This window comes from Bubalus bubalis, chromosome 6 (genome assembly GCF_019923935.1).
Source record: "Bubalus bubalis isolate 160015118507 breed Murrah chromosome 6, NDDB_SH_1, whole genome shotgun sequence".
Taxonomy (NCBI): domain Eukaryota; kingdom Metazoa; phylum Chordata; class Mammalia; order Artiodactyla; family Bovidae; genus Bubalus; species Bubalus bubalis.
In genome coordinates this window covers 9,219,896-9,242,289 of record NC_059162.1, presented here as the reverse complement: position 1 = coordinate 9,242,289, position 22,394 = coordinate 9,219,896, and the positions used below count along the sequence as shown (strand labels likewise).

The 22,394-nt window shown below is 44.2% G+C and overlaps 1 protein-coding gene across 8 annotated transcripts in view; it reads right to left on the bottom strand.

Annotated features, from left to right (window-relative positions):
- Positions 1 to 469: 469 nt before the first annotated feature.
- The window catches only part of CD84 (CD84 molecule), a 42,695-nt gene continuing 20,770 nt past the window's right edge, over positions 470 to 22,394 (bottom strand). For 2 of the 8 annotated variants that reach the window (XM_025287520.3, XM_006047552.4), the window contains 6 exons: positions 7,964 to 8,215; positions 7,449 to 7,568; positions 6,579 to 6,611; positions 4,481 to 4,578; positions 3,514 to 3,576; positions 470 to 1,873 (listed from right to left, as the gene is read on the bottom strand). In XM_025287520.3, the coding sequence (XP_025143305.3) occupies positions 1,808 to 1,873; positions 3,514 to 3,576; positions 4,481 to 4,578; positions 6,579 to 6,611; positions 7,449 to 7,568; positions 7,964 to 8,215 (632 nt within the window). In that variant the 3' untranslated portion in view covers positions 470 to 1,807. Of the gene's footprint in view, positions 1,874 to 3,513; positions 3,577 to 4,480; positions 4,579 to 6,578; positions 6,612 to 7,428; positions 7,569 to 7,963; positions 8,216 to 22,394 lie in introns of all 8 variants that reach the window. The other 6 variants (XM_025287518.3, XM_006047554.4, XM_025287517.3 and 3 more) reach the window with 6 other exon arrangements.

Sequence of the window (22,394 nt, the reverse complement as noted above, 5' to 3'; positions counted from 1 at the left end):
TGCCAACAAAGGTCCATCTAGTCAAGGCTATGGTTTTTCCAGTGGTCATGTATGGATGTGAGAGTTGGATTATAAGGAAGGCTGAGAACCAAAGAATTGATGCTTTTGAACTGTGGTGTTGGAGAAGACTCTTGAAAGTCCCTTGGACTGCAAGGAGATCCAGCCAGTCCATCCTAAAGATCAGTCTTGAGTGTTCATTGGAAGGACTGATATTGAAGCTGAAGCTCCAATACTTTGGGCACCTGATGCAAAGAGCTGACTCATTTGAAAAGACTCTGCTGCTGGGAAAGATTGAGGACAGGAGGAGAAGGGGATGACAGAGGATGAGATGGTTCGATGGCATCACTGACTCAGTGGAGATGAGTTTGAGTAAACTCTGGAAGTTGGTGACAGACAGGGAGGCCTGGCATGCTGTGGTCCATGGGGTCCCAAAGAGTTGGACATGACTGAACTACTGAACTGAACTGAGTTTCTTTTGGAGAATGGCTTTATTGAAGATGCCTTCTTTTTCATGGTGATCAGGCAGTTTGGGGTGTATCTTAGCCTGGTTTTGTAGAGAATCAGAATTATAGGAAATAGCTATAAAGGAACTGATTCATGTGGTTACAGAGATTGAGAAATTCTGAGATCTGTAAGCAAGCTAAAGAGGTCTGAGTTGAAAGGTCTGAGAACCAGAAAAGCTGATGGTGGAAGTTCCAGTCCAAATAAATCCAAGGCAGAAGACTAATGCCTCAGCTCAAAGACAGTCAGGCAGTGAGAGAGAATAGATTCTCCCTTACTCTGTCTTTTTTTCTATTCAGGTTTTCAATTGATATGGTGATGCCCACCCACATGGAGGGAGGGGGAGGAGAATTAATCTGCTTTACAAGGTCTATCAATTCAAATGCTTATCTCATGCTTCACACTCACACCCTGAATAATGTTTAACCAAATATCTGGGCAACCCATGTCCCAATCAAATTGACACACAAATGAACCATTACAGAGGGATACAGAAGGAAAACTTAGCCAGAAAAAAATATTATGAGGTTTCTGAAGTGGAGTCTAAAGAAAAATGCCCCAGAAGTCTAGTCCCTACAGAAAGAACATGTTCCAACACTCTTTTGGAAGAGTGTGTCTGCACAGCTGAGACCCACAGCTCTGACATCTTTCCATGCCACACAGTGATATAGGGTTGGGCTGGTCCAGCCAGGTATAGCCTGAGCAAATGTTCCCAGGCAAAGGGACAAACAGAGCCTGAAATGCAGTCTACACTCTATACATCAAGTCATGCACTTGAGTGAGAGGCTTATCTGCCCAAGGTATAGGGGGACTGGGTGAGGCCATGCACCAGGGCTTCTCCCATATATTGAGTATGAACAGAGGCTCTTAAGTGGTGTGTCATGGCAGGTTACAGGTGTGTAAATATTGATGCTCCACATATGGGATTGCTGGGAAGAGTCATCCCCTCCAGTCATATTCAGCCTCCAGCCATGAGCAATCTTGATTGCTTATTCAATTGTATCATAAAAATTATTTTCTACATGTGCTGCAGTGTGAAGAAGGATGGGAATGGGAAGCACTGTGCCAAGGGATCTGCCTTGTTATTTGTTAGGAAGTGAGCCATCTTAGAAAGGGCATGATCCATTTGTGTATTTCAGTACAAGTTATGCCCAGCAACAGAATGTCTCCTTCTTTGCTTACATGTTGGAATCTGGTGATCTGTAATTTCTGGGTAAGGTCTGGGCAGAGGAAGTCTCGGTCTGGATCATTTGTCAGTATGTGTGGTTGCAGCTCAGTTTCCATGGGGAGAATTCCATCTGGGAGCCTAGATCACAATTTCATAGCTTGAAGTCCCAAGAGGTTTGCTGTTCTGAGTGCTGGTTTTCTCCATCTGTACAAAAGGGAGAAGAGGGAAATGCTGATGTAAAGGCACTGCTCTGGAATTCCAGTCCCACAGGGAGCCTTTAGAGAGACACCTTAGATTTTCCTGGTTCTGGGGTACTCTGGGGTAGTAGGATTTTGCTCTTTGCTGAGTCCCTTACCTCTGTTCCAGTCACTCCATTTGGAAGCCCTCTTAACTCAGAAAAAATAGCAGGTGGGAATGAAGGTATCTGCATTGATTTTGATTATAGGCTTGAAGCGGCATTCAGGCTCATGTGACCTGCCTTCCTTGTTCCTAGTTAAGCCTTCATTTCTCCTTTACCCCAGTAACTTCACCTTGGCTTATATGTAGTGGTGCCCCACTTTCACTGGTGTCATATGCTATAGTTACTTAGAATACTGCGGACAACTCTTCCACTGGCTCATTGAGTCCTGGGTTTTAAATTACATACTAACCAAACTAGTAATTGCCAACCAACTTGTCTAGAGAGTTTACTATGAGATGTCTCAATCCAGGAGTCCCTGATTAATCCTTCAAATCTACTACTTCCCAGTGTATTTTCTTCTGTTTCCTCCCATTCTCCTTCTAATCCTGGTGCAGACATGCTGGCTCCATGCTTCTCACTTGCTTCTCCTTCCCCTTTTCCCCTCCTCCTCTTTCCTCACTCATTTTCTTCCTTTTCTTCTCTCTCCTTCCATCTCTGGTCCTTGAGGAAGTCAAAGTCCTTCTGTCTTATTCTCCAGGGCACTTGGTTTATCTTGACATTCAAACTGACCTGTGCATTGAGTTCCCTTATGACCTTCCTACTTGTCCAGCTTACAGATGACTCATAGAATCAGCTTTTAATTCTTATTCATGAATTCATTTGCATTCCATTTTGACATCCCAATATTTCCTCCCACTCGTCACTTGTTATCATTATCATCCCTTTCTCCCTAGACATCTGGGTTCAAATTTATCTTTCCTGGTTAGCTTCCTGCCTATTAGCTCAGCTATTAGACAGAAACACTTCCAAAATATTGGATTCACTCAGAGACCCCAAAGCTGTCCTGATTGTGGTGGGAACAAGGACTTTCAGATAGTAACAACACCAAAACAGGTTCCCCAAACTGAAAGTCCTGTCAAAGGTCAGGACCTGCCTTCCCTCTTTGCATATTTGAGAGAAGGATGCTGGGGCACAGGGAACATGAGTATCACTAGAGCACTACAAATGTCACCCTGTGAAGGTCTGCTGAGGGAACCAGTGGCAACTGGGATTCAACCTGTGTTCTCCCTGCCTATCTGTGCATCTGGTGTGGCCCTGTGTCTGCCTGGGGCATGGCAGACCTGCCGTCCAATTTATACACTGTGAGCTAGCAGTGGCTCTGGATGTTATTAAAGGCTGAAGTTTCCACACTGCAGTTCAGAGACCTAGATGCTCCTTCATGGAAAGGCTGGGAACAGAAATCAAGGAAGCCAGCTTGTAAATGGCCTTGGACCTGGGAAGCAGAGCTGTGTGCATGTGTGGAAGGAGATCAAGGCTATCAGCAATTAATCCTGAGAAGCACAGAGTCCCAAGGGAACCATTTTACTCCTGTTTGGTTAGATAAGATGCCAAAGAAAAGTTGGAACAGACAGGACAACAGTGATAAAAATCAGACAGACTTTACCTTATCAGAGTACTGCATTATGGAGTAAATTGTGTTCACTGGCTCCTCCTTGGTGGGGAGCACCTGTAAAACACCCATCTTGCCCTCAGTGAGGGAGCCCAGGCAAATCTCTTACTTCTTCCTCTGCCCATCAGCCCTCCCTGCTCTCACTTTCACTAAGTGGTCTCTTCTCCCAGCTTCACCTTTGGTCCCATCCAGGTGGAGAGGATCAGGGTGAAGTTGGAGTGGGTATAGGTAGCAATTGGACAAGAACCTCAGAAGCCAAGAAGAACAGTCTGGTGGTCAGACTGAGTCTTGCTTAATCAGAATTTTAGCTTTCCATGGTCTCTACGAACCCAGCTGAACTATTGGTCCAAGTACAGGGCTGGATTGACCAGGCAGACTTCAATTTCCCTTTCTCTCCTTGGAGACTTCAGGAGAGCAGGCTGGTAGAAGGACAGAGGAAGGTGATACCATGAGGAAGCCTGGTTACGGGTGGAGGTGAAGGAGGGGCAGAAAGGTAAAAGGAAGGTGGGAGGCCAGGCTGTGGGACAGAGTGAATCAGCCTGTGGAGAATAAGCTGCTGCTGCAGCCAGACCAAGAAGTCAAGTTCAAGTGGACCTCTCTCTGTTTTGTGCACTTGAAATCCCCTTAGCAACTTGTTTACTGGTCAGTGGCCACATAAAACTCTCCCCTCGTATCAGAGGCTCCCCTGGTATGGGTCCCCTATAGAAGGTGCTTTACTCTTAGTCATGACATCTAACCTGGAGCCAGGCCCAAAATTAGAAGCATGAGGTCTCAAGTCCAGGAGGCTACCAGCGGGGGACACATGGCCACTTTCTTGTCCTCATAGAAAGACTCGAAGGATCATTTCCCTAACATGGTATTTCTTGGTCAGATCCCGCACCCCCAGCCTTTGGCCTGTGGCTGTTACCCATGACTCCCTGTTTGGGGTGGTGGTGGAGACCTGTGAGTAGCACCACCTTACCTTGGATTGGGGGATCTCATCATAGATCCTGGACTCTGCTGGCTGGGTGTTTCTTGAAACTGTGATGTATGTGTATATTGTTTTCTTTGAGGAAGCATCTGAGTCATAAACAAGCATAGAACCACAGTACATGAAAATGTGGATGAATTTTTAGAGATGATTTAATGTCCTCTTTTTTCAAATAAAGAAATGAAACCCCAAGAGGTTAAATGACTCCTGTCGTCTTGAGATGGATGTTTGAATCCTTGCTTGTCTCTTTCTTAGGGATGCCATGTGGTACAGGAGACACCTGGCTCAGGTCTTACCCAGAGCTCAGTGGGAATTCTTTTCAGTTCACATTAGGATAAAGAGATTCTCCCCAATCTCTGTGTGGGCACTGAAGGTAGCTTTTCCACCCAGGGTCTTCCTTAGTGTCTCCAGCATTTAGCATTGACTGCTTTGTATGGCCAGTCTTTTCACGTGACGGTCTTAGTTTTTCAATTAGATTGATTCTCTCTAGTTACACACTGTGTTGGTCTCTTCTGGTACATATCTTTCTTTTACCACCTCAGTGTTAGACATGTAAGAGGTACTCCACACATATATGTTACTTGACTGATTGATTCAAACATTTGTTAAACTCTCTACCTGCCAAGCTCAGTGAGAGGAATTTAAGAATTCCTACTTTTAAGAATTCAGGGTTCATCTAGTGACTCAGATGATAATCTGCCTGTAATATGGGAACTGTGCTGGGCTTAGTCATGTCTGACTCTTTGTGACCCCATGAACTGTAGCCTGCCAGGCTCCTGTGTCCTTGGAATTCTCCAGGCAAAAATACCGGAGTGGGTTGCCATGCCCTTGTCCAAGGGATCTTCCAAACCCAGGGATCGAACCCAAGTCTCCCACATTGCAAGCAGATTCTTTACCATCTGAGCCACCAGGGAAGCCCAAGAATACTGGAATGGGTAGCTTATCCCTTCTCCAGGGGATTTTCCCAACCCCGGAATACAACCGGAATCTCCTGCATTTCAGGCAGATTCTTTACCAGCTGAGCTACAAGGGGAGACCAGGGTTCAGTTTCTGGTTTGGGAAGATCCCCTGGAGAAGGGAATGGCTACCCATTCCAGTATTCTAGCCTGAAGAATTCCATGGACAGAAGAACCTGGTGGCTGCAGGCTATGGGATTGAAAAAAGTCGGACACAACTGAGTGATTAATGTTTTAAGAATTCATGGACTAATAGATGCATTTCTCCCATTGTACTGCTTTTCTTTGCTCCTAATGTGAAACATTTGAGGGTCAAGTTGAAAACAGATAGCCAGAATTGAGGGCCTTCATATTCCAAAGCACCAACATATCTGCAGACAACAGGTCTGGGCTGAGTGCTATTATTACAGGGATCAAGTGTTTCAGAGTTTAGTCCTGTCCCAGTCCCTGCCTCTGGAGAAGGAAATGGCAACCCTCTCCAGTGTTCTTGCCTGGAGAATCCCAGGGAAGGGGGAGCCTGGTGGGCTGCCGTCTATGGGGTCGCACAGAGTCGGACACGACTGAAGCGACTTAGCAGCAGCAGTCCCTGCCTCAGACTTGGTGAGTGAACCAGATTCAGTGCTCTCTCTTATTTCATTTGCAGATGAAAAAATAGGCCTTCTTCCCTTCAACAAGGCTGTGAGGGATTGAGGGCAAAGGCCTCTTTGAGGAGCCCTGAAGATCACCTATGGCCTGAGGAGGTGGTGTGACTTCTCCCCATCAAGAGATTATTTGAGCTACAGTTCATATTACAGACTCTCTTCCCCCAGGATGCCTCCTTCTGTGCCAAGCCCAGGTATGTAAATTGTAAGGATAGTATCTAAGTACTCACGATGTACCAGGCACTTGGCCAAGTACTTTATATGTGTAATTCATGAAATCTGTTCAGTAAGTATATGCTGCACATCCTGGTTTTACGTGTATTTTACAACTGAGAAAACCAAGACGGTGATAAAATAATTGGTAGCTGATAAATGGTCAAGCTGGGACCTTCACCCCAGATGTCTGCAAAGTACAAGCTTAGGCTTCACCACTCTACTGTGAACTCATCTCTTCCAGTTGTCATCCAGGGAAACTAGTGGTTGAGAACTTACCAGGGTTCTTACTGAAGTTCTTCCAGAAGGAACCTGAGGAATCAGACCCAAAAGAGAGTCAGGAACATGGAATCAGAGGTAGAGCCTCTCTACATCCATGGTTGCTATTATGATGGGTGGGAAAGGAAGATTTTGAGTGGACACAGAATTAAGAGGAATAGGAGGGTGGACTCCCCTAGGGCCCAAGATCAGGTTTTCTGAGTTTAGAATGGTTACAATTACAGAATGATCCAGAGGGACCCAAAGGGATCTAGTGACAACTAGTACTTGTCCCTCGATGACATTTCAAAGGTCAGTTTTGGTGGACTTGGAAGTGACCTTGGAGACTTAGTCCAAATCTTATTTCACGTGTGAGAACACTAAGTCGGAGAGGTAAATACCTGTGCCCCATGGAGCACAGCTTGTTAATGGCAGTGCTAAACTTGAACCCAGGGGCTCTCTTTGACTTGAGGTGTCCAATTCTGATTTTCCCTACAGGAGACCTGGAGAAGGAAATGGCAACCCACTCCAGTATTCTTGCCTGGAGAATTTCATGGACAGAAGAGCCTGGCAGGCTACAGTCCTTGGGATTGCAAAGAGTCAAACACGACTGAGCGACTAACAGTTACTTACTCACTTAAACTTGGACCCAAGTTCTGGACCCATGGCATCCTGCTGATCCCAGAAACATGTTTGGAAGACCATTCAGGGTAATGTAATACAGTAATCGGGGCTGTCTTTCTGGGACATGGTAAGATGGGGCACTGAGGAGTCTAGAAAGATTAATTCCCTGGAACAAAGGACATTTCCACCCCACCTTGGATAACTGACTTCAACCCCAGAAAAAATGAAGGTACATTTCTACATTTACCTTGTGAGAAAATCTCCTACCTTCTCCTTTCTTGCACAAAAGGAACAAAACCACTGAAGGTAGAATGATTATAAGCACAGAAAGCACAGCCAGCCCACTTATCAGTCCAGTGTGGCGAGTATGAGGGGTCATTGTGATGTCTGAAAACAAAAGATGCAATGAGACTTGACTCTCGGGAGATGGGCCAGAGAGGTTAGGCAAGCTTGTTCACATTCAAGAGCACTATCCATACCAGGTGCCCTCCAGGAGTGCCAAAGCTACAAGGAAAACTGTACTGCCTGCTATTAAAGGTCAAGATCAGAAACTGAATCAGGCAGCTGAGTGGGGACTGCCTCAGAATACCCTGAAATGTCTGGCATCTGCCAGAAGGCTTTGGACTGTTCTCTGGGGCTTACTAGGAAGAGAAGCACCTTGGGTCCAGCCATGGCATAACGAAGGCACCTTCCTCTGGAGAACTTGGGCCAGTTTCAGGCCTTGCAGCAGGTCAGAGTGAATTTTGAGACTCCAAAAGAGATGGCCAGAGATGCTTGGTTACCTGCACAGAGCTGCTGGGCAGAGATGGAGTCAGAATTGTTGCTGACAGGGTTCCACGCTGTACATGTGTAAGTCTCCTCTTGGTTGTCAGGGGTCTGGAAGATTTGAAGGACATTGCCCTCTTCCCCTAGTGGATTCCAACTGTATGTCACATTCTTTTCTTCTTTATCCACAGAGCACATCAGTGTGACATTACAGGTGCTGTTCACAGATGTCACGAAACTCTGAGTAATTTTTGGCTTCTCAAGACGACCTGTGAGGAGAAAACACATGAGCCAGGGGTAAGCTGGAGATGACCTATATCAGCCTGAGGGAGTCAACTATTAAATTTTCAGACATTTTCATGAGGGTTGTTAAAAACTTACAATGAAATACATTTTATTAATAACAAAGCTAATAAATCCTCAAAACTCATCACTTTCTAATGTTTTTAGACAATTTACTTTTTTATTTGTTTTTTTTGGCAGTGCCACGAGGGATCTTAATTTCCCAGCCAGGGATCAAACCCATGCCCCCTGCAGTAAAAGTGCGGAGTCTTAACCATTAGACCAATAGGGAAGTCGCAATTTACTGTTATCTATGCTCTAGGAGTTATTTATATCTATCATATTTACTCCTTGTAATGATGTAAAAAGTCTTCCCAACCCTGCATGACTTAAAATCAGCTGTAGTGGGAGTATTTACATCAAAGGAATTGGCAAATGCTACAAACTAGGGCTTGATTTATTGCTTTTCTGATTGTCACTTCAGACTTAAGAAAGGAATGGAGGAGAGGGTTCTAAAGCAGATTAAACAAACAAACAAAGCTGAAGATTTTACATTGTGACTAGCACACAAAAAGTCAGAAATATTCTAGAATTTGAGAACCATCATCCAGTTCAGCAAAGAAGTTGCTCTCATCATTGATGAACAAATGAATATATGCATGAATAACGATATAAATGCTCAGCGAAAACCAGTGAATGCATTCTGTGAGAACAACTGGCTATATGGAATTTACAATAAAGTCTATTGTATATTATCACTTATACAATTGTGTGCTACATCTCCTTTATGTCAATACAGTTTATAGTGTGTGTATACAGACACACACATCATTAAGAACTGGTTGAAAATTTATCAGCACCCCACTGTATGCAACAATCTTTAAACATTTTTGTTCGGCTCTGTTTTCTGGTCAATGTGTGTTTTCTTTTTCTTTTTTTTTTTTCATTTATTTTGTTTTAAAGTGCCCATGATGAAAAGTTCAAACCTCTTTAAAAGTTCATTTCAAAAAATGTTTTTACTAAAACAACCAAAAGGTAAATGATAAAAGTTTTAGGTGTAAAGGATTACAAAAAAACCAATTAAATGTAAGTTCATGCAATAACTAGATCTGGAGCTGGAAGAAGTACAGGAAAGATCCTTTGCCAGGAGATAAGAAAAGGACCATATTCAGAGTTTATAAGTTCAGTTCATTCTTGGCAAATCTGCTGTGATGTGGTTTGCCCCTCTACTACTGCCATGCGAGGGAGGGAATACAGGAAGGAACTGGGACATAACTTTCTAATTAACGTAGAGTCTGTAAAAGCAATACATTTGGCAATGTAGAGACAGAAACCATTTGTTTGTACCTGTGAGGATGTACAAAATGGGAAGTAAGAGCTGCAAAGACTTTGATTCCAACCTAATCAGAAACTCTGGTTCTAAGAGTCTCTTGTGCATGCTTGCACTCTTTGTGACCCTGTGGACTGTAGCCCAGTAGGTTTCTCTGTCCATGGGACCCTCTAGGCAAGAATACTGGAGTGGGTTGCCATGCCCTCTTCCAGGAAGAGTCTCTTAGAGGGGAACTTTCCAGATCAGAATTAGTGATGACTTGGCAAAAAAGTTTCCAAATAAGTTTGGAGTAAAGACCTTGATTAGCTGTGACAGTGATAGATACAGATATGCATAGTGAAAAGGGAACCTAATTGTGTGTTTCCTCAGAAACTTGATTAACAACAGTGTTTCAAGTCTCTGCTTGTTGTTCACGTGTTTTTAGAAAGTTTTTTTTTTTTTTTTTTTTTTTTTTTTTTTTTTTTTTTAGTGAATGTTAAGGTGGTGGATAGTGGTGAAAATAGGATTTCATCTCATTTTTCTCAGCAGGCAAAGAGATGTTACTGTTAGGTAGTTAGAACAGGAAAAAGAAGTCCAAAATGGTGGTGGCTAAAAGACAAAGAAAGGAAAAAGCCCACAGAAATGGAACAAAAGAAAATCTGAGGACCAGACTGAGAATCTCAGGTGAAACAAACAGCTTTCTGGGTTAGCCCAGTTTACATAGGGCAGGCTCAGGGGGAGGAGACAAAACATATAAAAAGAGGAGCCAAGATTGAGACTCTCTCCTTTTGGGTCAGCCTGCCCTCATGCTTCGAGGGTGTACTACCTTTTGTTTGCCAAATAAAACGGAGCTGTAACCAGGCTATAACACTGGTCCACCATTTCAAATCTTTGCTGCAGTAAGACAGAATCTAGGAAATTACACACTCCCCTGATGATATATCTGGTGCCATAACTCGGATGTAACCTGGCTGAAACAACCTCAGCTCAGCCCCATGAGGCAGAGACCAAGCACAGAAGAAGCCCGACAACAGTCACGTGGCAAAAGGTCACGTGGTGGAAGCTGAATGCCAAGGAAACCCAGCCCAGTGGAAGTGACGAGAAGCCTAGTATGCTGAAAACAGGGACAGCAAAAACAAACTCAGCAGAAAGTTCACACAGCTCAGTCTCAGATTCCAGAAGACCTCCAGTTAAGGTAAGAGGTCCTTGCCCCAATCGCTGGAAGGACATATGGCTAACAAATCTTAATTCCTTTACAATCTCGAGTTTCTTGTTTCCTTGAACCCCCTGTGAACAGGTGAGAAGCAGTGGGTGCAGTTGAGGGTCTCTGGCACGGGCTACTACCCAGTGTGTACTGAAGGCTCCACTATCTGCTATGCCTCAGTAGCTGTTGCCCAAGTGGGTGAGGGTTATTCTGTTCTTAATCTTCTTTGTGCCAAGGATCAGGCCAATGAAAACTATGGGTACAGGTCAGGCATTTAGCAGTTTTTCTGACAGGCTATGAAGGGGGTTCCTCGGCATGCTTTTCCCACTGCTTTTTCTCCCATTCTTCAGCTCCTCTCTCCATCTGTGCCACTGTTTACAAAATATTGGGCAGGTCATCATCTTTCCATCTCCAGAAGTTGTGTTTGAAACTGTTTACCTAAGATTGGGACTCAAACTCATATGGCAGGACCTAATGAAGCTCAGGTTCTTGATGTCTCATTGCAAAAAAATTCAGTGAGAGACACAGTGATAGGTAAGAGGCAGATTTGTTTGGATTCATAGAGAAGCACAGGCCACAGAGTGTGTGCCATCACAGAAGGTGAATGCATTGGCCGTGAAATGTGTGGTTAGTTTTTGTCAGCTGGCCGATGTCATATGCCAATGGGTTGGAGGATCTTTCCAACAATTGGGGAGCCACCCACTCCTTGGTCTTTTGATAGTGCCTTGGAACTGTCATGGAGCCTTTGGGTGTGTCATTCAGCTTGCAGATTGAGGATCAAGGTCTAGTTGAATTTGACTTGTCTGCCATCTTGGACCCATTTGATTCTAATCAGTTTATGTTATGCCTATGCCCTTGGGCTATGTCATTCTTTCAAAAGTTGTGCCCTGGCCCCTTCCCTCCTGTTTCATGCTCGTTTCCTGAGCCCCTTACAGGCCCACAATGTTGCCTCTACAATCTTCTGGAGGGACAACCAGAAAATAGCTGGCCCTTGGGAGGGAAGTACTGTATAATATCCAATCCCTCTAGAGATTCAGGCCTTCATCTTCCATGTTTCCTACAACATGTGTATCAACAGCGCCTCTCAGTGAACCTGTTAGGGCGGGTGACAGGCCCACAGTGCCTGCTAGAGGTCCATCTGTTGGTGGCATCCCTTCAAGAGCAATTGGGCTTCCAGGGACAATGTTTGCCACTTTGGGAGTGAATCCTGCAGGCCGTTTGGGCCCAAACCCTTACCACCCTTCCCCTAAAGTTACAAAAATAGTGAAAGTGAAGTCACTCAGTCGTGTCCGACTCTTAGCAACCCCATGGACTGCAGCCTACCAGGCTCCTCCATCCATGAGATTTTCCAGGCAAGAATACTGGAGTGGGTTGCCATTGCCTTCTCCAAGGAGAAGGTTACAAACATAACCCCGATCAAATCTCCACTCCACTTTTATGGAACACCTGGTCTGTTGCCTCTTACCAATTTGTTCTCAAGTCACTTACTAACTCCTGCAACCAAGACCCTGCCCCCTTGTAGGCAACATTACCACTCAGCTTATTATTAAAATACTCTTAATGCCCCTAACAGGACCAGGTAACCCTCTCCTTTGCCATTACTTCTGTTACTACCTAAAGTGGGCCTATGACAATGAAATGTTGATCTCTAGGAGATTGTCAAGCCTCAAACTCCCTGGGGACCTGCACCTTGACCCTTAGCTCTCAGGTTGCAACAGTACTGGGTAGGATAATCTTTAGAAAGACTCACCCCTAAGGAAGTCCACCCATAAAAATAGAAGAAGGTCTATTAGTTTCTTCTCCTTTTTTCTTTTTCTCTCTGTCATCACTGTCTTTTAGATGGGAAATAACCAATCAACTTCCTTACAGGTGCCCTTGAGATACATCCTTGATAACTGAAAGTTGTTTGATCCTCTAAGGAAAAGTTGCTTAAAATTCTTTTGTGCCACTTCCTGGCCACAGTATTCTCTGGGGGATAAGGAACACTGGCCTGAGGATGGGAGTTTAAATTACAATACCATCCTACAGTTAGACCTATTCTGCAAAAGATAAGGGAAATGGACAGAGATCCCCTATGTCCAAATTTTCTTCCACCTAAGAGATATGAAGGAACTCTGTCTTAAGTATGGGATTGTTGTATGCCCTAAAAGTGAGCCTACTAGGCAAATAGTGTTAGGCATAGACAACCAAGAGAAGGAAGCCTCCCATGAAGGCTCACCTCCCATGGCTCCTGAGTTGCCTGGTGTTCTTTCCTTGTATCCAAATATGCCCCCATATCCGGGAGCACCCCCTCCACAGAAGCCAACTCAAGTATGTCCCTTAGTTGAAACTGGAGGAGAATTTGGACCAACCTGGGTCCATAAGTTCTTCTCCCACTTAGAACTAAGACTGATAAAACAAGACCTGGAAAGCTATCCAGATGACCCAGGCAAATATATAGATACATTCCAACACATTACCTTGGCCTTTGACTTGACATGGAAGGACATTATGGTCATATTGAGTCAAACTTTATCTGACCCTGATATGCTAGGGTCATAAAGGAAGCCTGAGGGTATGCTACAGGGCTTCAACAAGTCAAGCAATAAATATCCAGTGGGGGAAACTGCAGTCCCCTCCTCAGATCCTAACTGAAATTATAATGACCCTGAGCACATCTGGGAAAGGGATCACTTTCTGATCTGTGTAAAGGTAGGACTAAAAGCAGCCCAGCAAAAAGTAATCAGCTATGCCTGGGTCTCAGCAATAAGTCAGCAGTCCAGCGAGAACCCCACTGCCTTTCTGGAAAGGCTAAAAGAGGCCCTCCAAAAGTTTACCAATCTGGACTTCGACTCTTACAAGGAACAGGTGATTTTAAAGGACAAATTCCTGTCCCAATGTGCATCAGATATTAGGATAAACTTACAACAACTACAGCAGCAGGACCCTTCTGCTTCTTTAAATGGGATGGTCCAGACAGCCACCAGTACCTTTTATAACAGAGAACAAGAGAGGGATGTCAAGGCCGAGGAAAGGGAGAAAAGGAAAGAGACGAGGCATACCCAGATGCTGGCCATCCTCCAGGGAAGCACTATGGCAAACCCCGAGTTCTTAAAGGACAAGGCACAAGGCAAATGCCTAATCTGTAGACAGGTGGGACATTGGGCCAAAGAGTGTCCAAACCATGACAAGTCTCCTAAATGGCTTGCTACAAATGCCGTCTATTGGGACACTGGGTGGCATTCTGCCCTTGGGACCCAAGAGCCTCAAGGCCAAGCACCAAGCCTTCCCTCACGATGGTTCAACAGGACTGAAGCGGCCCGTTCCAGCCAGCCTGCCTGTCACAGATAATCATCACGGGGCTGGAGCCAAGGGTGCAGCTGGATGTGGCAGGTAGGTCTGAGAATTTCTTGGTTGACACAGGGGCTAGCTACTCTGTCCTGACCTCCTATTCTGGAGGCTTCTCCTCCCAAACCTGTACCATTTTGGGTGCTACAGGAAAAACAATTACAAAAAGATTCACCCAAGCACTTCTTTGTTGCTGGAATGGACAAATATTTTCCCACCAGTTTCTGGTGGTCCCTGAGTGTCCTACTTCTTTATTGGGAAGAGATAAACTCACTAAACTGGGGACCACCCTTGTGACGGGAAGCTTTTCTACAGCTTCTGGTTACTACTGAGGAACCCAGTATACCCTCTCCAATAGGGAGGGACCAAAAACTATGGGAGGACAAAATTAACCCCCAGGTTTGGGACCAGGGAACTCTTGTACAAGCCCACCAAGCTGAACTGGTCCTCATTGTCCTCCAAGATCCCACTTGGCTTCCAAACTGGAAACAATACCTCTCAGAAGAGAAGCCTGGAAAGGACTACAATCGCTAATAAAATTCCTTGCCTGTGGGCTATTGGTCCTCACCAGTTCACCATGTAACACCCCAATCCTCCCTGTAAAGAAAAAGGATGGGACCTGGTGGATGGTTCAAGATCTCTGGATTATAAATGAAGCTGTGGTCCCCCTCCATCCCACAGTACCCAATCCCTATGCACTCTTGGGATAAATCCTGCCCAGTGTCAAGTAGTTGACAGTCCTGGATCTTAAGGATGCATTCTTTTGCATACCACTGGTTAAAGAATCCCAATATCTTTTTGCCTTCAACTGGGAGGCTCCAGGAGAAAAACACCAACAGATGACTTGGACAGTATTACCTCAGGGGTTCAGAGATAGCCCCCACCTGTTTGAGCAGGCTTTTAGCCGGGATCTCCTAGATCTGATTCTGGGACCTTTGGGAAAATACTACAATATGTAGAAGACCTACTGTCTGCTCTCCAGATGAGAAAAATGCCCAACAACATGCAATTCAGACTCTTAACTTTTGGCAGAGAGGGGATATAAAGTCTGTGCTAAGGCACAGATGGTCGAGACAAAGGTCACCTACCTGGGAGTTCAGATTACACATGGGTCATCTAGGAGGTTGTCCTTTGATCAAGTACAAGGAATCCTCCAGTTGCCCTCCCCCACGACTTGAAAACAACCGTAAGATTTCCTGGGGCTAACCGGGTATTGTAGAATCTGGACACCCAATTATGGTCTAATTGCCCAGGCCTTATATGAAAGCTTGAAGGGAGGGGGTGATTTAATCCCATTGATGTGGGGAAGTCCTCAAAAGGAGGCAGAGGATACACTAAAACAAGCCTTAACTCAAGGACAGCCTTGAGATTGCCAGACCCAGAAAAAGCATTCCACCTGTATGTGCATGAAAATGAAGGAATAGCCTTGGGAATGTTAACTCAAAGGTTGGGACCTGAGCCCCAGCCTGTAGCTTGCTTATCCAAGAGCCTCGACCCAACTTTCCAAGGCTGGCCTCCCTGCCTTCGAAATCTTGCTGCTATTGCAGTCCTGATAGAAGATTCTTTAAACTCTCCGGAGAAGGCAATGGCATCCGACTCCAGTACTCTTGCCTGGAAAATCCCATGGAAGGAGGAGCCTGGTAGGCTGCAGTCTGTGGGGTCGCTAAGAGTCGGACATGACTGAGCGACTTCACTTCACTTTCACTTTCACTTTGGGGGCAAACTAACTACTTTTACCAGCCACCTAGTGAAACAACTCCTGAATGGGAGAGGCCATTTATGGATGTCTGATCAAATGATCCTCAGATATTAAGTAGTGCTGATGGAAAATCCAGGCCTGACTATATCCCCTTATGAGGTTCTTAATTGAGCTACCCTCCTACCTACCCCCAAGGGCTCTCTCCCCTTTCACTCTTGCCTAGAAACTTTGGATTACTGGACAAAACCCTGAGAGGGCTTGTCAGAAGATCTTCTAACCAATTCTGAGGAAATCTGGTACACTGATGGAAGCAGCTTTGTCTTGGATGGAAAAAGAAGAGCTGGATATGCAGTAGTTTCCAATTTTGAGACCATAGAGGCTAAACCTTTTCCAACAGGTACTTCAGCCCAATTGGCTAAGCTTATAGCCCTGACTCAAGCTTTAGAGCTTGGAAAAGGAAAAAGAGTAGCCATTTACACTGACTCCAAGTATGCCTTTCTGGTGCTACATGCACATGCTGCTATTTGGAAAGAAAGAGGTCACTTGACCACCCAAGGGCCCCAATCAAATATGGTGATCAAATCCTTAGGCTCTTGGAGGCAGCCCATCTGCCAGATGAGGTTTCAGTCTCCCATTGTAAAGGACACCAAAAAGGGAGCACAGAAGTGGCACGAGGGAACCAAGCAAATGATCAGGCAGCTAAGAGAGCAGCATTAAAAAAGTGATGTAATAGTGGTTGCCACCTTAGTTCCACAGGCTAATTTGCCAGAAATTCCTTCATATACTGAAGGTGAGACTCTTAAATCTAAGAGTGAGGGCTTTCAGGAAGATCATATGGGGTGGTTCCAAAAGGAGGGACTCCTTTTTCTGCTTGGGAACCTTCAATGGAAGTTGGTTAACTCCTTACACACCACCACTTATTTAGGGGAGAATGCCCTCCAAAGATTACTAGAAAGGTCCTTCAGAGGAACAGGCCTCCAAACAGCTGTAAGGCGATTGGCCTCCTCTTGTCCCACTTGCCAATTAAACAATCCCCAAGAAGCTCAAAGACCCCAGCTGGCCCAGCCTGTCTAACGGTGTAGGACCTAGCCAGGAAAAGACTGGCAGATGGACTTCACCCAGATGCCAGTTTCTCAAGGGTATAAATATCCTACTAATCATGATAGATACATTCACAGGATGGATTGAAGGTTTTCCCACCCAGACTGAGAAGGCTAAGGAGATGGTAAAAAACTGCTCCATGAAATCGTTCTGAGATTTGGCCTGCCCAAGTCATCACAAAGTAACAATGGGACATCATTTACTTCTAAAGTCACCCAAGGGGTCTCTAAAGCGTTGGGCATTACTTATTATCTCCATTGTGCCTGGAAGCCTCAGTCTTCAGGAAAAGTAGAAAGAGCCAACTAATTCTTAAAATCAGCGATAAAAAGATAACCCGGGAGATCTCCCTGGGATGGAAGGAGGCTTTACCAATAGCTCTCCTCCACACCTCTATTGCCCCTAAGGAACAGGTTGGTCTTAGTCCTTATGAGATGCTATATGTGAGAAATTTGTTTATTCCAATGACCTCTTCCTAGATCCAGAGGCTCAGACCCTCGAGTCTTACACTGTGGTCATTGGGCAATTCCAACAAGATATATTCTTGTGGGGTGTCAACCAGGACCCAAAAGATTCTAAAGAGCCACCACTATATGCTTCAGTGACTCAAGTCCTAATTAAAGTCTGGAAAGATGGGTCCCCAAAGGCTCAACTCCAGCCCACATAGAAGGGCCCCTACGCTGTAATACTTTCTACCCCTACAGCAGTCAAGTTTTCAGGACATGATTCCTGGATTCACTACTCATGAGTCAAGCCATGGGAAAAACAAAAAAAAAAACAGAAGAAGACACTCAATACACCTATGAGCCCCTGGGAGATCTCAGAAAACTGTTTCAGGACCACAAATGAGTGCCATTCTAATGAACACCCCCAAAATTAAGTTTCTGGGGATGAGATTTCTCAGGACAGCTCTTAAGAGCCAACACAGCCTGGAAGGGGTTATACTCCAAAATAGATAGGAGATAGCTCTCCTGATCCCTGAACAAGGAGGGACTTGAGCCATCTTGAATGAAATGTGTTGTTTCTGGGTAAATACCTCGAGCTAAGTTAAAGAAAGTCTCACAGTCCTCAAGAAAAACATTCAGATCCTATGGGATCTCAAAGAACGAGCTGGAGCATTCTCGGGGTGGCTACAATCTCTTCTTGGGAATCCTTCTCCTGGTAAGGGAGGATTTGGAGTTGGCTAATATCCCTACTAATCCCTGTTATCACCATTTGATGCTGCTTATGATTGCTCCATGTATTATCAATTGTCCAACCCATTTTATCTGTGCTCAGGTCAACAAGCTACAACATGTGGTGCCAGTTCAACCACACCCGACCATGGGAAATATCACTCACCCTTAGATGGACACCGCTATAATGACTCTGAGGATTGCGATAAGCAAGAGGGGGAGGCCCAATGCCCCTTGGTGTCCCAGCTCGGCAGGAAGTAGCCAGAGAGACCCCAATTCTTTGGGAATAGGGCCACCCACCTCTTGAGGGGGGAATGTTAGGTAGTTAGAATAGGAAAAAGGGGTCCAAAATGGTGGTGGCTAAAAGACAAAGAAAGGGAAAAGCCCACAAAAATGAAACAAAAGAAAATCTGAGGACTGGAGTGAGAACCTCAGGTGAAACAAACAGCCTTCCTGGCTAGCCCAATTTACACAGAGCAGGCTCAAGGGGAGGAGACAAAACATTTAAAAAGAGGAGCCAAGATTGAGCCTCTCTCCTTTTGGGTCAGCCCACCTTCACACCTTGAGGGTGTACTATCCTTTGACTGCCAAATAAAACAGCTGTAACCGAGCTGTAACACTGGTCTGCCATTTCAAATCTTTGCTGCAGTGAGTCAGAACCGAGGAAATTACACACTCCCCTGACATATCCTACACAAAGCTGATGGGCAGTGAAGATCAGAGTTGTGGCTGACAGGCTTTCATCTTTCCAAGTCAAAGAATGGGGAGGCCATTGGAGATCAGCTTCAGAATCCAGGCTCCACTGTTCTCTAATTATGAAATTGTGGAGAAGGTATCCAGTGGTACTGAGCTTCAGCTCCCTCAATTATAACGTGGGGACAACAAATTTCTCTAGCTAGGGTGATTGAGAGGATTAAATGAGTTATTACACAGATAGACCACTCTACTATCCATCAATTTGTCTATCTATCATCACTCTATTTATGCTCATATGTACTTTAATTTTCTATTGAAGAGGCAATATAAACTGATAACAGTGACTGCCCCTGAGAAGGGAGGGTTGCATTTCACTGTATTATCTTTTGGCATATGTTGCCTAAATATGTATAATCTTCATGTATTTTTAAAAATTAGTAGAATGTCAGTCAAGTACTGTCCAGTAAATGTCAGTTTTTTTCTCTTTGTCTTCTCAGCTCACTACTCCAAAAGCACAGATTTTGTTGTATGGGAATTCTCTAAGATTTTACAGCAGAAGGCAATGGCAACCCACTCCAGTACTCTTGCCTGGAAAATCCCATGGACGGAGGAGCCTGGTGGGCTGCAGTCCATGGGGTCGCGAAGAGTCGGATATGACTGAGCGACTTCACTTTCACTTTTCACTTTCATGCATTGGAGAAGGACATGGCAACCCACTCCAGTGTTCTTGCCTGGAGAATTCCAGGGATGGCAGAGCCTGGTGGGCTGCCATCTATGGGGTCGCACAGAGTCGGACATGACTGAAGCGACTTAGCAGCAGCAGCCTTAACTACAGATGGTAAAACATCTAAAGAATGAGTGGGTAAAACTAAACATATAAAGGGATGAAAACAAATATCATAAAAATTGAATGCCCTCTTTATTTTCACAAGCAAAGGTCTTGAATGAGTCAGATATTTTCTGAAGTGTCCAACTTGGGTATGGTTCTTTCAATTATGTTATATTAATTGAGCACTTACAATCACCAGACATTATATTAGGACCCAGGACTACTATGCTTAACTCATTCTTTCATTCAACAGATACTTCTGCAGCACCCACTGTATGCCTGGCAAGGTGGGAGCTGGGGATATAGTGATACACATCATATACAAGTCTCTGCCTTTATGGAGCTTGAATTTTAGTGGACTAACTATATACCTGAATTGTATTAGCCATATTTCTGTGTTTTCTACTGTGGAGCAGATGGAGATGGTAAAATCCTTGAGACATGGTTCAAATATTCTCTATGCTAGAAATTAGTGCTGAAAATATGTTACTCACTTATGTCATTTAAGGTTTTCTAACGGTGAAAATAAACAGGGGATGTAATAATATATTTTATTTAACTCACCATATCCAACATGGAACCAATATAAAATAATTAATGAGATATTTTATGGGTTTCTTTTTTGATGATAAGACTTTGAAATTGAGAGGGTAACAGGCAGGAAGGTTTGGGGTCCCCAAGAGGAGGAAATAGACTGCAAGTAACAGACACTTTTTTTTCACTCTTTTAAGTGGCAGGAAGAAACAAACTACAAGTGTCAGATGTTTTTTTCCCTTCTCTATACAAAATTAAAAGGAGGTTTCTTTTAAAATTCTGTGTTGCCATGACGACACCTGGTTGCCTGAACTTTTCTCAAACCTTGAGCTAGTCAATGCGTTTTTCTTATGAAGATGTTCTCTTAAGCTATGTTAATGAAACTATGTATTTGCTTGGAAATCTGCCTTTCCTCAAGATTCATGTCAATTGTTTTATGACCCAGGATAACTCACCTTGTGCCAATGCTATATTAAATGCATGTTGTGGGTGAAGTGTCTGGTGCAACTTTCTCAGTTTTGAGGCATTTTCTTTCTCTAATTAGCAGCTTGCTAATAGGTATAAATTTTCTTTGCATCACCAGATGGTCAACACTGAAATCAGATTGATTATATTCTTTGCAGCCAAAGATGGAGAAGCTCTATACAGTCAGCAAAAACAAGACCAGGAGCTGACTGTGGCTCAGACCATGAACTCCTTATTGCCAAATTCAGACTTAAATTGAAGAAAGTAGGGAAAACCACTAGACCATTCAGGTATGACCTAGATCAAATCCCTTATGATTATACAGTGGAAGTGAGAAATAGATTTAAGGGCCTAGATCTGATAGATAGAATGCCTGATGAACTATGGACTGAGGTTCATGACATTGTACAGGAGACAGGGATCAAGACCATCCCCATGGAAAAGAAATGCAAAAAAGCAAAATGGCTGTCTGGGGAGGCTTTACAAATAGCTGTGAAAAGAAAAGAAGCGAAAAGCAAAGGAGAAAAGGAAAGATATAAACATCTGAATGCAGAGTTCCAAAGAATAGCAAGAAGAGATAAGAAAGCCTTCCTCAGCAATCAATGCAAAGAAATAGAGGAAACAACAGAATGGGAAAGACTAGGGATCTCTTCAAGAAAATCAGAGATACCAAGGGAACATTTCATGCAAAGATGGGCTCAATAAAGGACAGAAATAGTATGGACCTAACACAAGCAGAAGATATTAAGAAGAGGTAGCAAGAATACACAGAAGAACTGTACAAAAAAGATCTTCAAGACCCAGATAATCATGATGGTGTGATCACTCACCTAGAGCCAGACATCCTGGAATGTGAAGTCAAGTGGGCCTTAGAAAGCATCACTACGAACAAAGCGAGTGGAAGTGATAGAATTCCAGTTGAGCTATTCCAAATCCTGGAAGATGATGCTGTGAAAGTGCTGCACTCAATATGCCAGCAAATTTGGAAAACTCAGCAGTGGCCACAGGACTGGAAAAGGTCACTTTTCATTCCAATCCCAAAGAAAAGCAATGCCAAAGAATGCTCAAACTACCGCACAATTGTACTCATCTCACACGCTAGTAAAGTAATGCTCAAAATTCTCCAAGCCAGGCTTCAACAATATGTGAACCGTGAACTTCCTGATGTTCAAGCTGGTTTTAGAAAAGGCAAAGGAACCAGAGATCAAATTGCCAACATCTGCTGGATCATGGAAAAAGCAAGAGAGTTCCAGAAAAACATCTATTTCTGCTTTATTGACTATGCCAAAACCTTTGACTGTTTGGCTCACAATAAACTGTGGAAAATGCTGAAAGAGATGGGAACACCAGATCACCTGGTCTGCCTCTTGAGAAATTTGTATGCAGGTCAGGAAGCAACAGTTAGAACTGGACATGGAACAACAGACTGGTTCCAAATAGGAAAAGAAGTACATCAAGGCTGTATATTGTCACCCTGTTTATTTAACTTATATGCAGAGTACATCATGAGAAACGCTGGACTGGAAGAAACACAAGCTGGAATCAAGATTGCAGGGAGAAATATCAGGAACCTCAGATACGCAGATGACACCACCCTTATGGCAGAAAGTGAAGAGAAACTAAAAAGCCTCTTGATGAAAGTGAAAGTGGAGAGTGAAAAAGCTGGCTTAAAGTTCAACATTCAGAAAACGAAGATCATGGCATCCAGTCCCATCACTTCATGGGAAATAGATGGGGTAACAGTGGAAACAGTGTCAGACTTTATTTTGGGGGGCTCCTAAATCACTGCAGATGGTACTGCAGCCATGAAATTAAAAGTCACTTACTCCT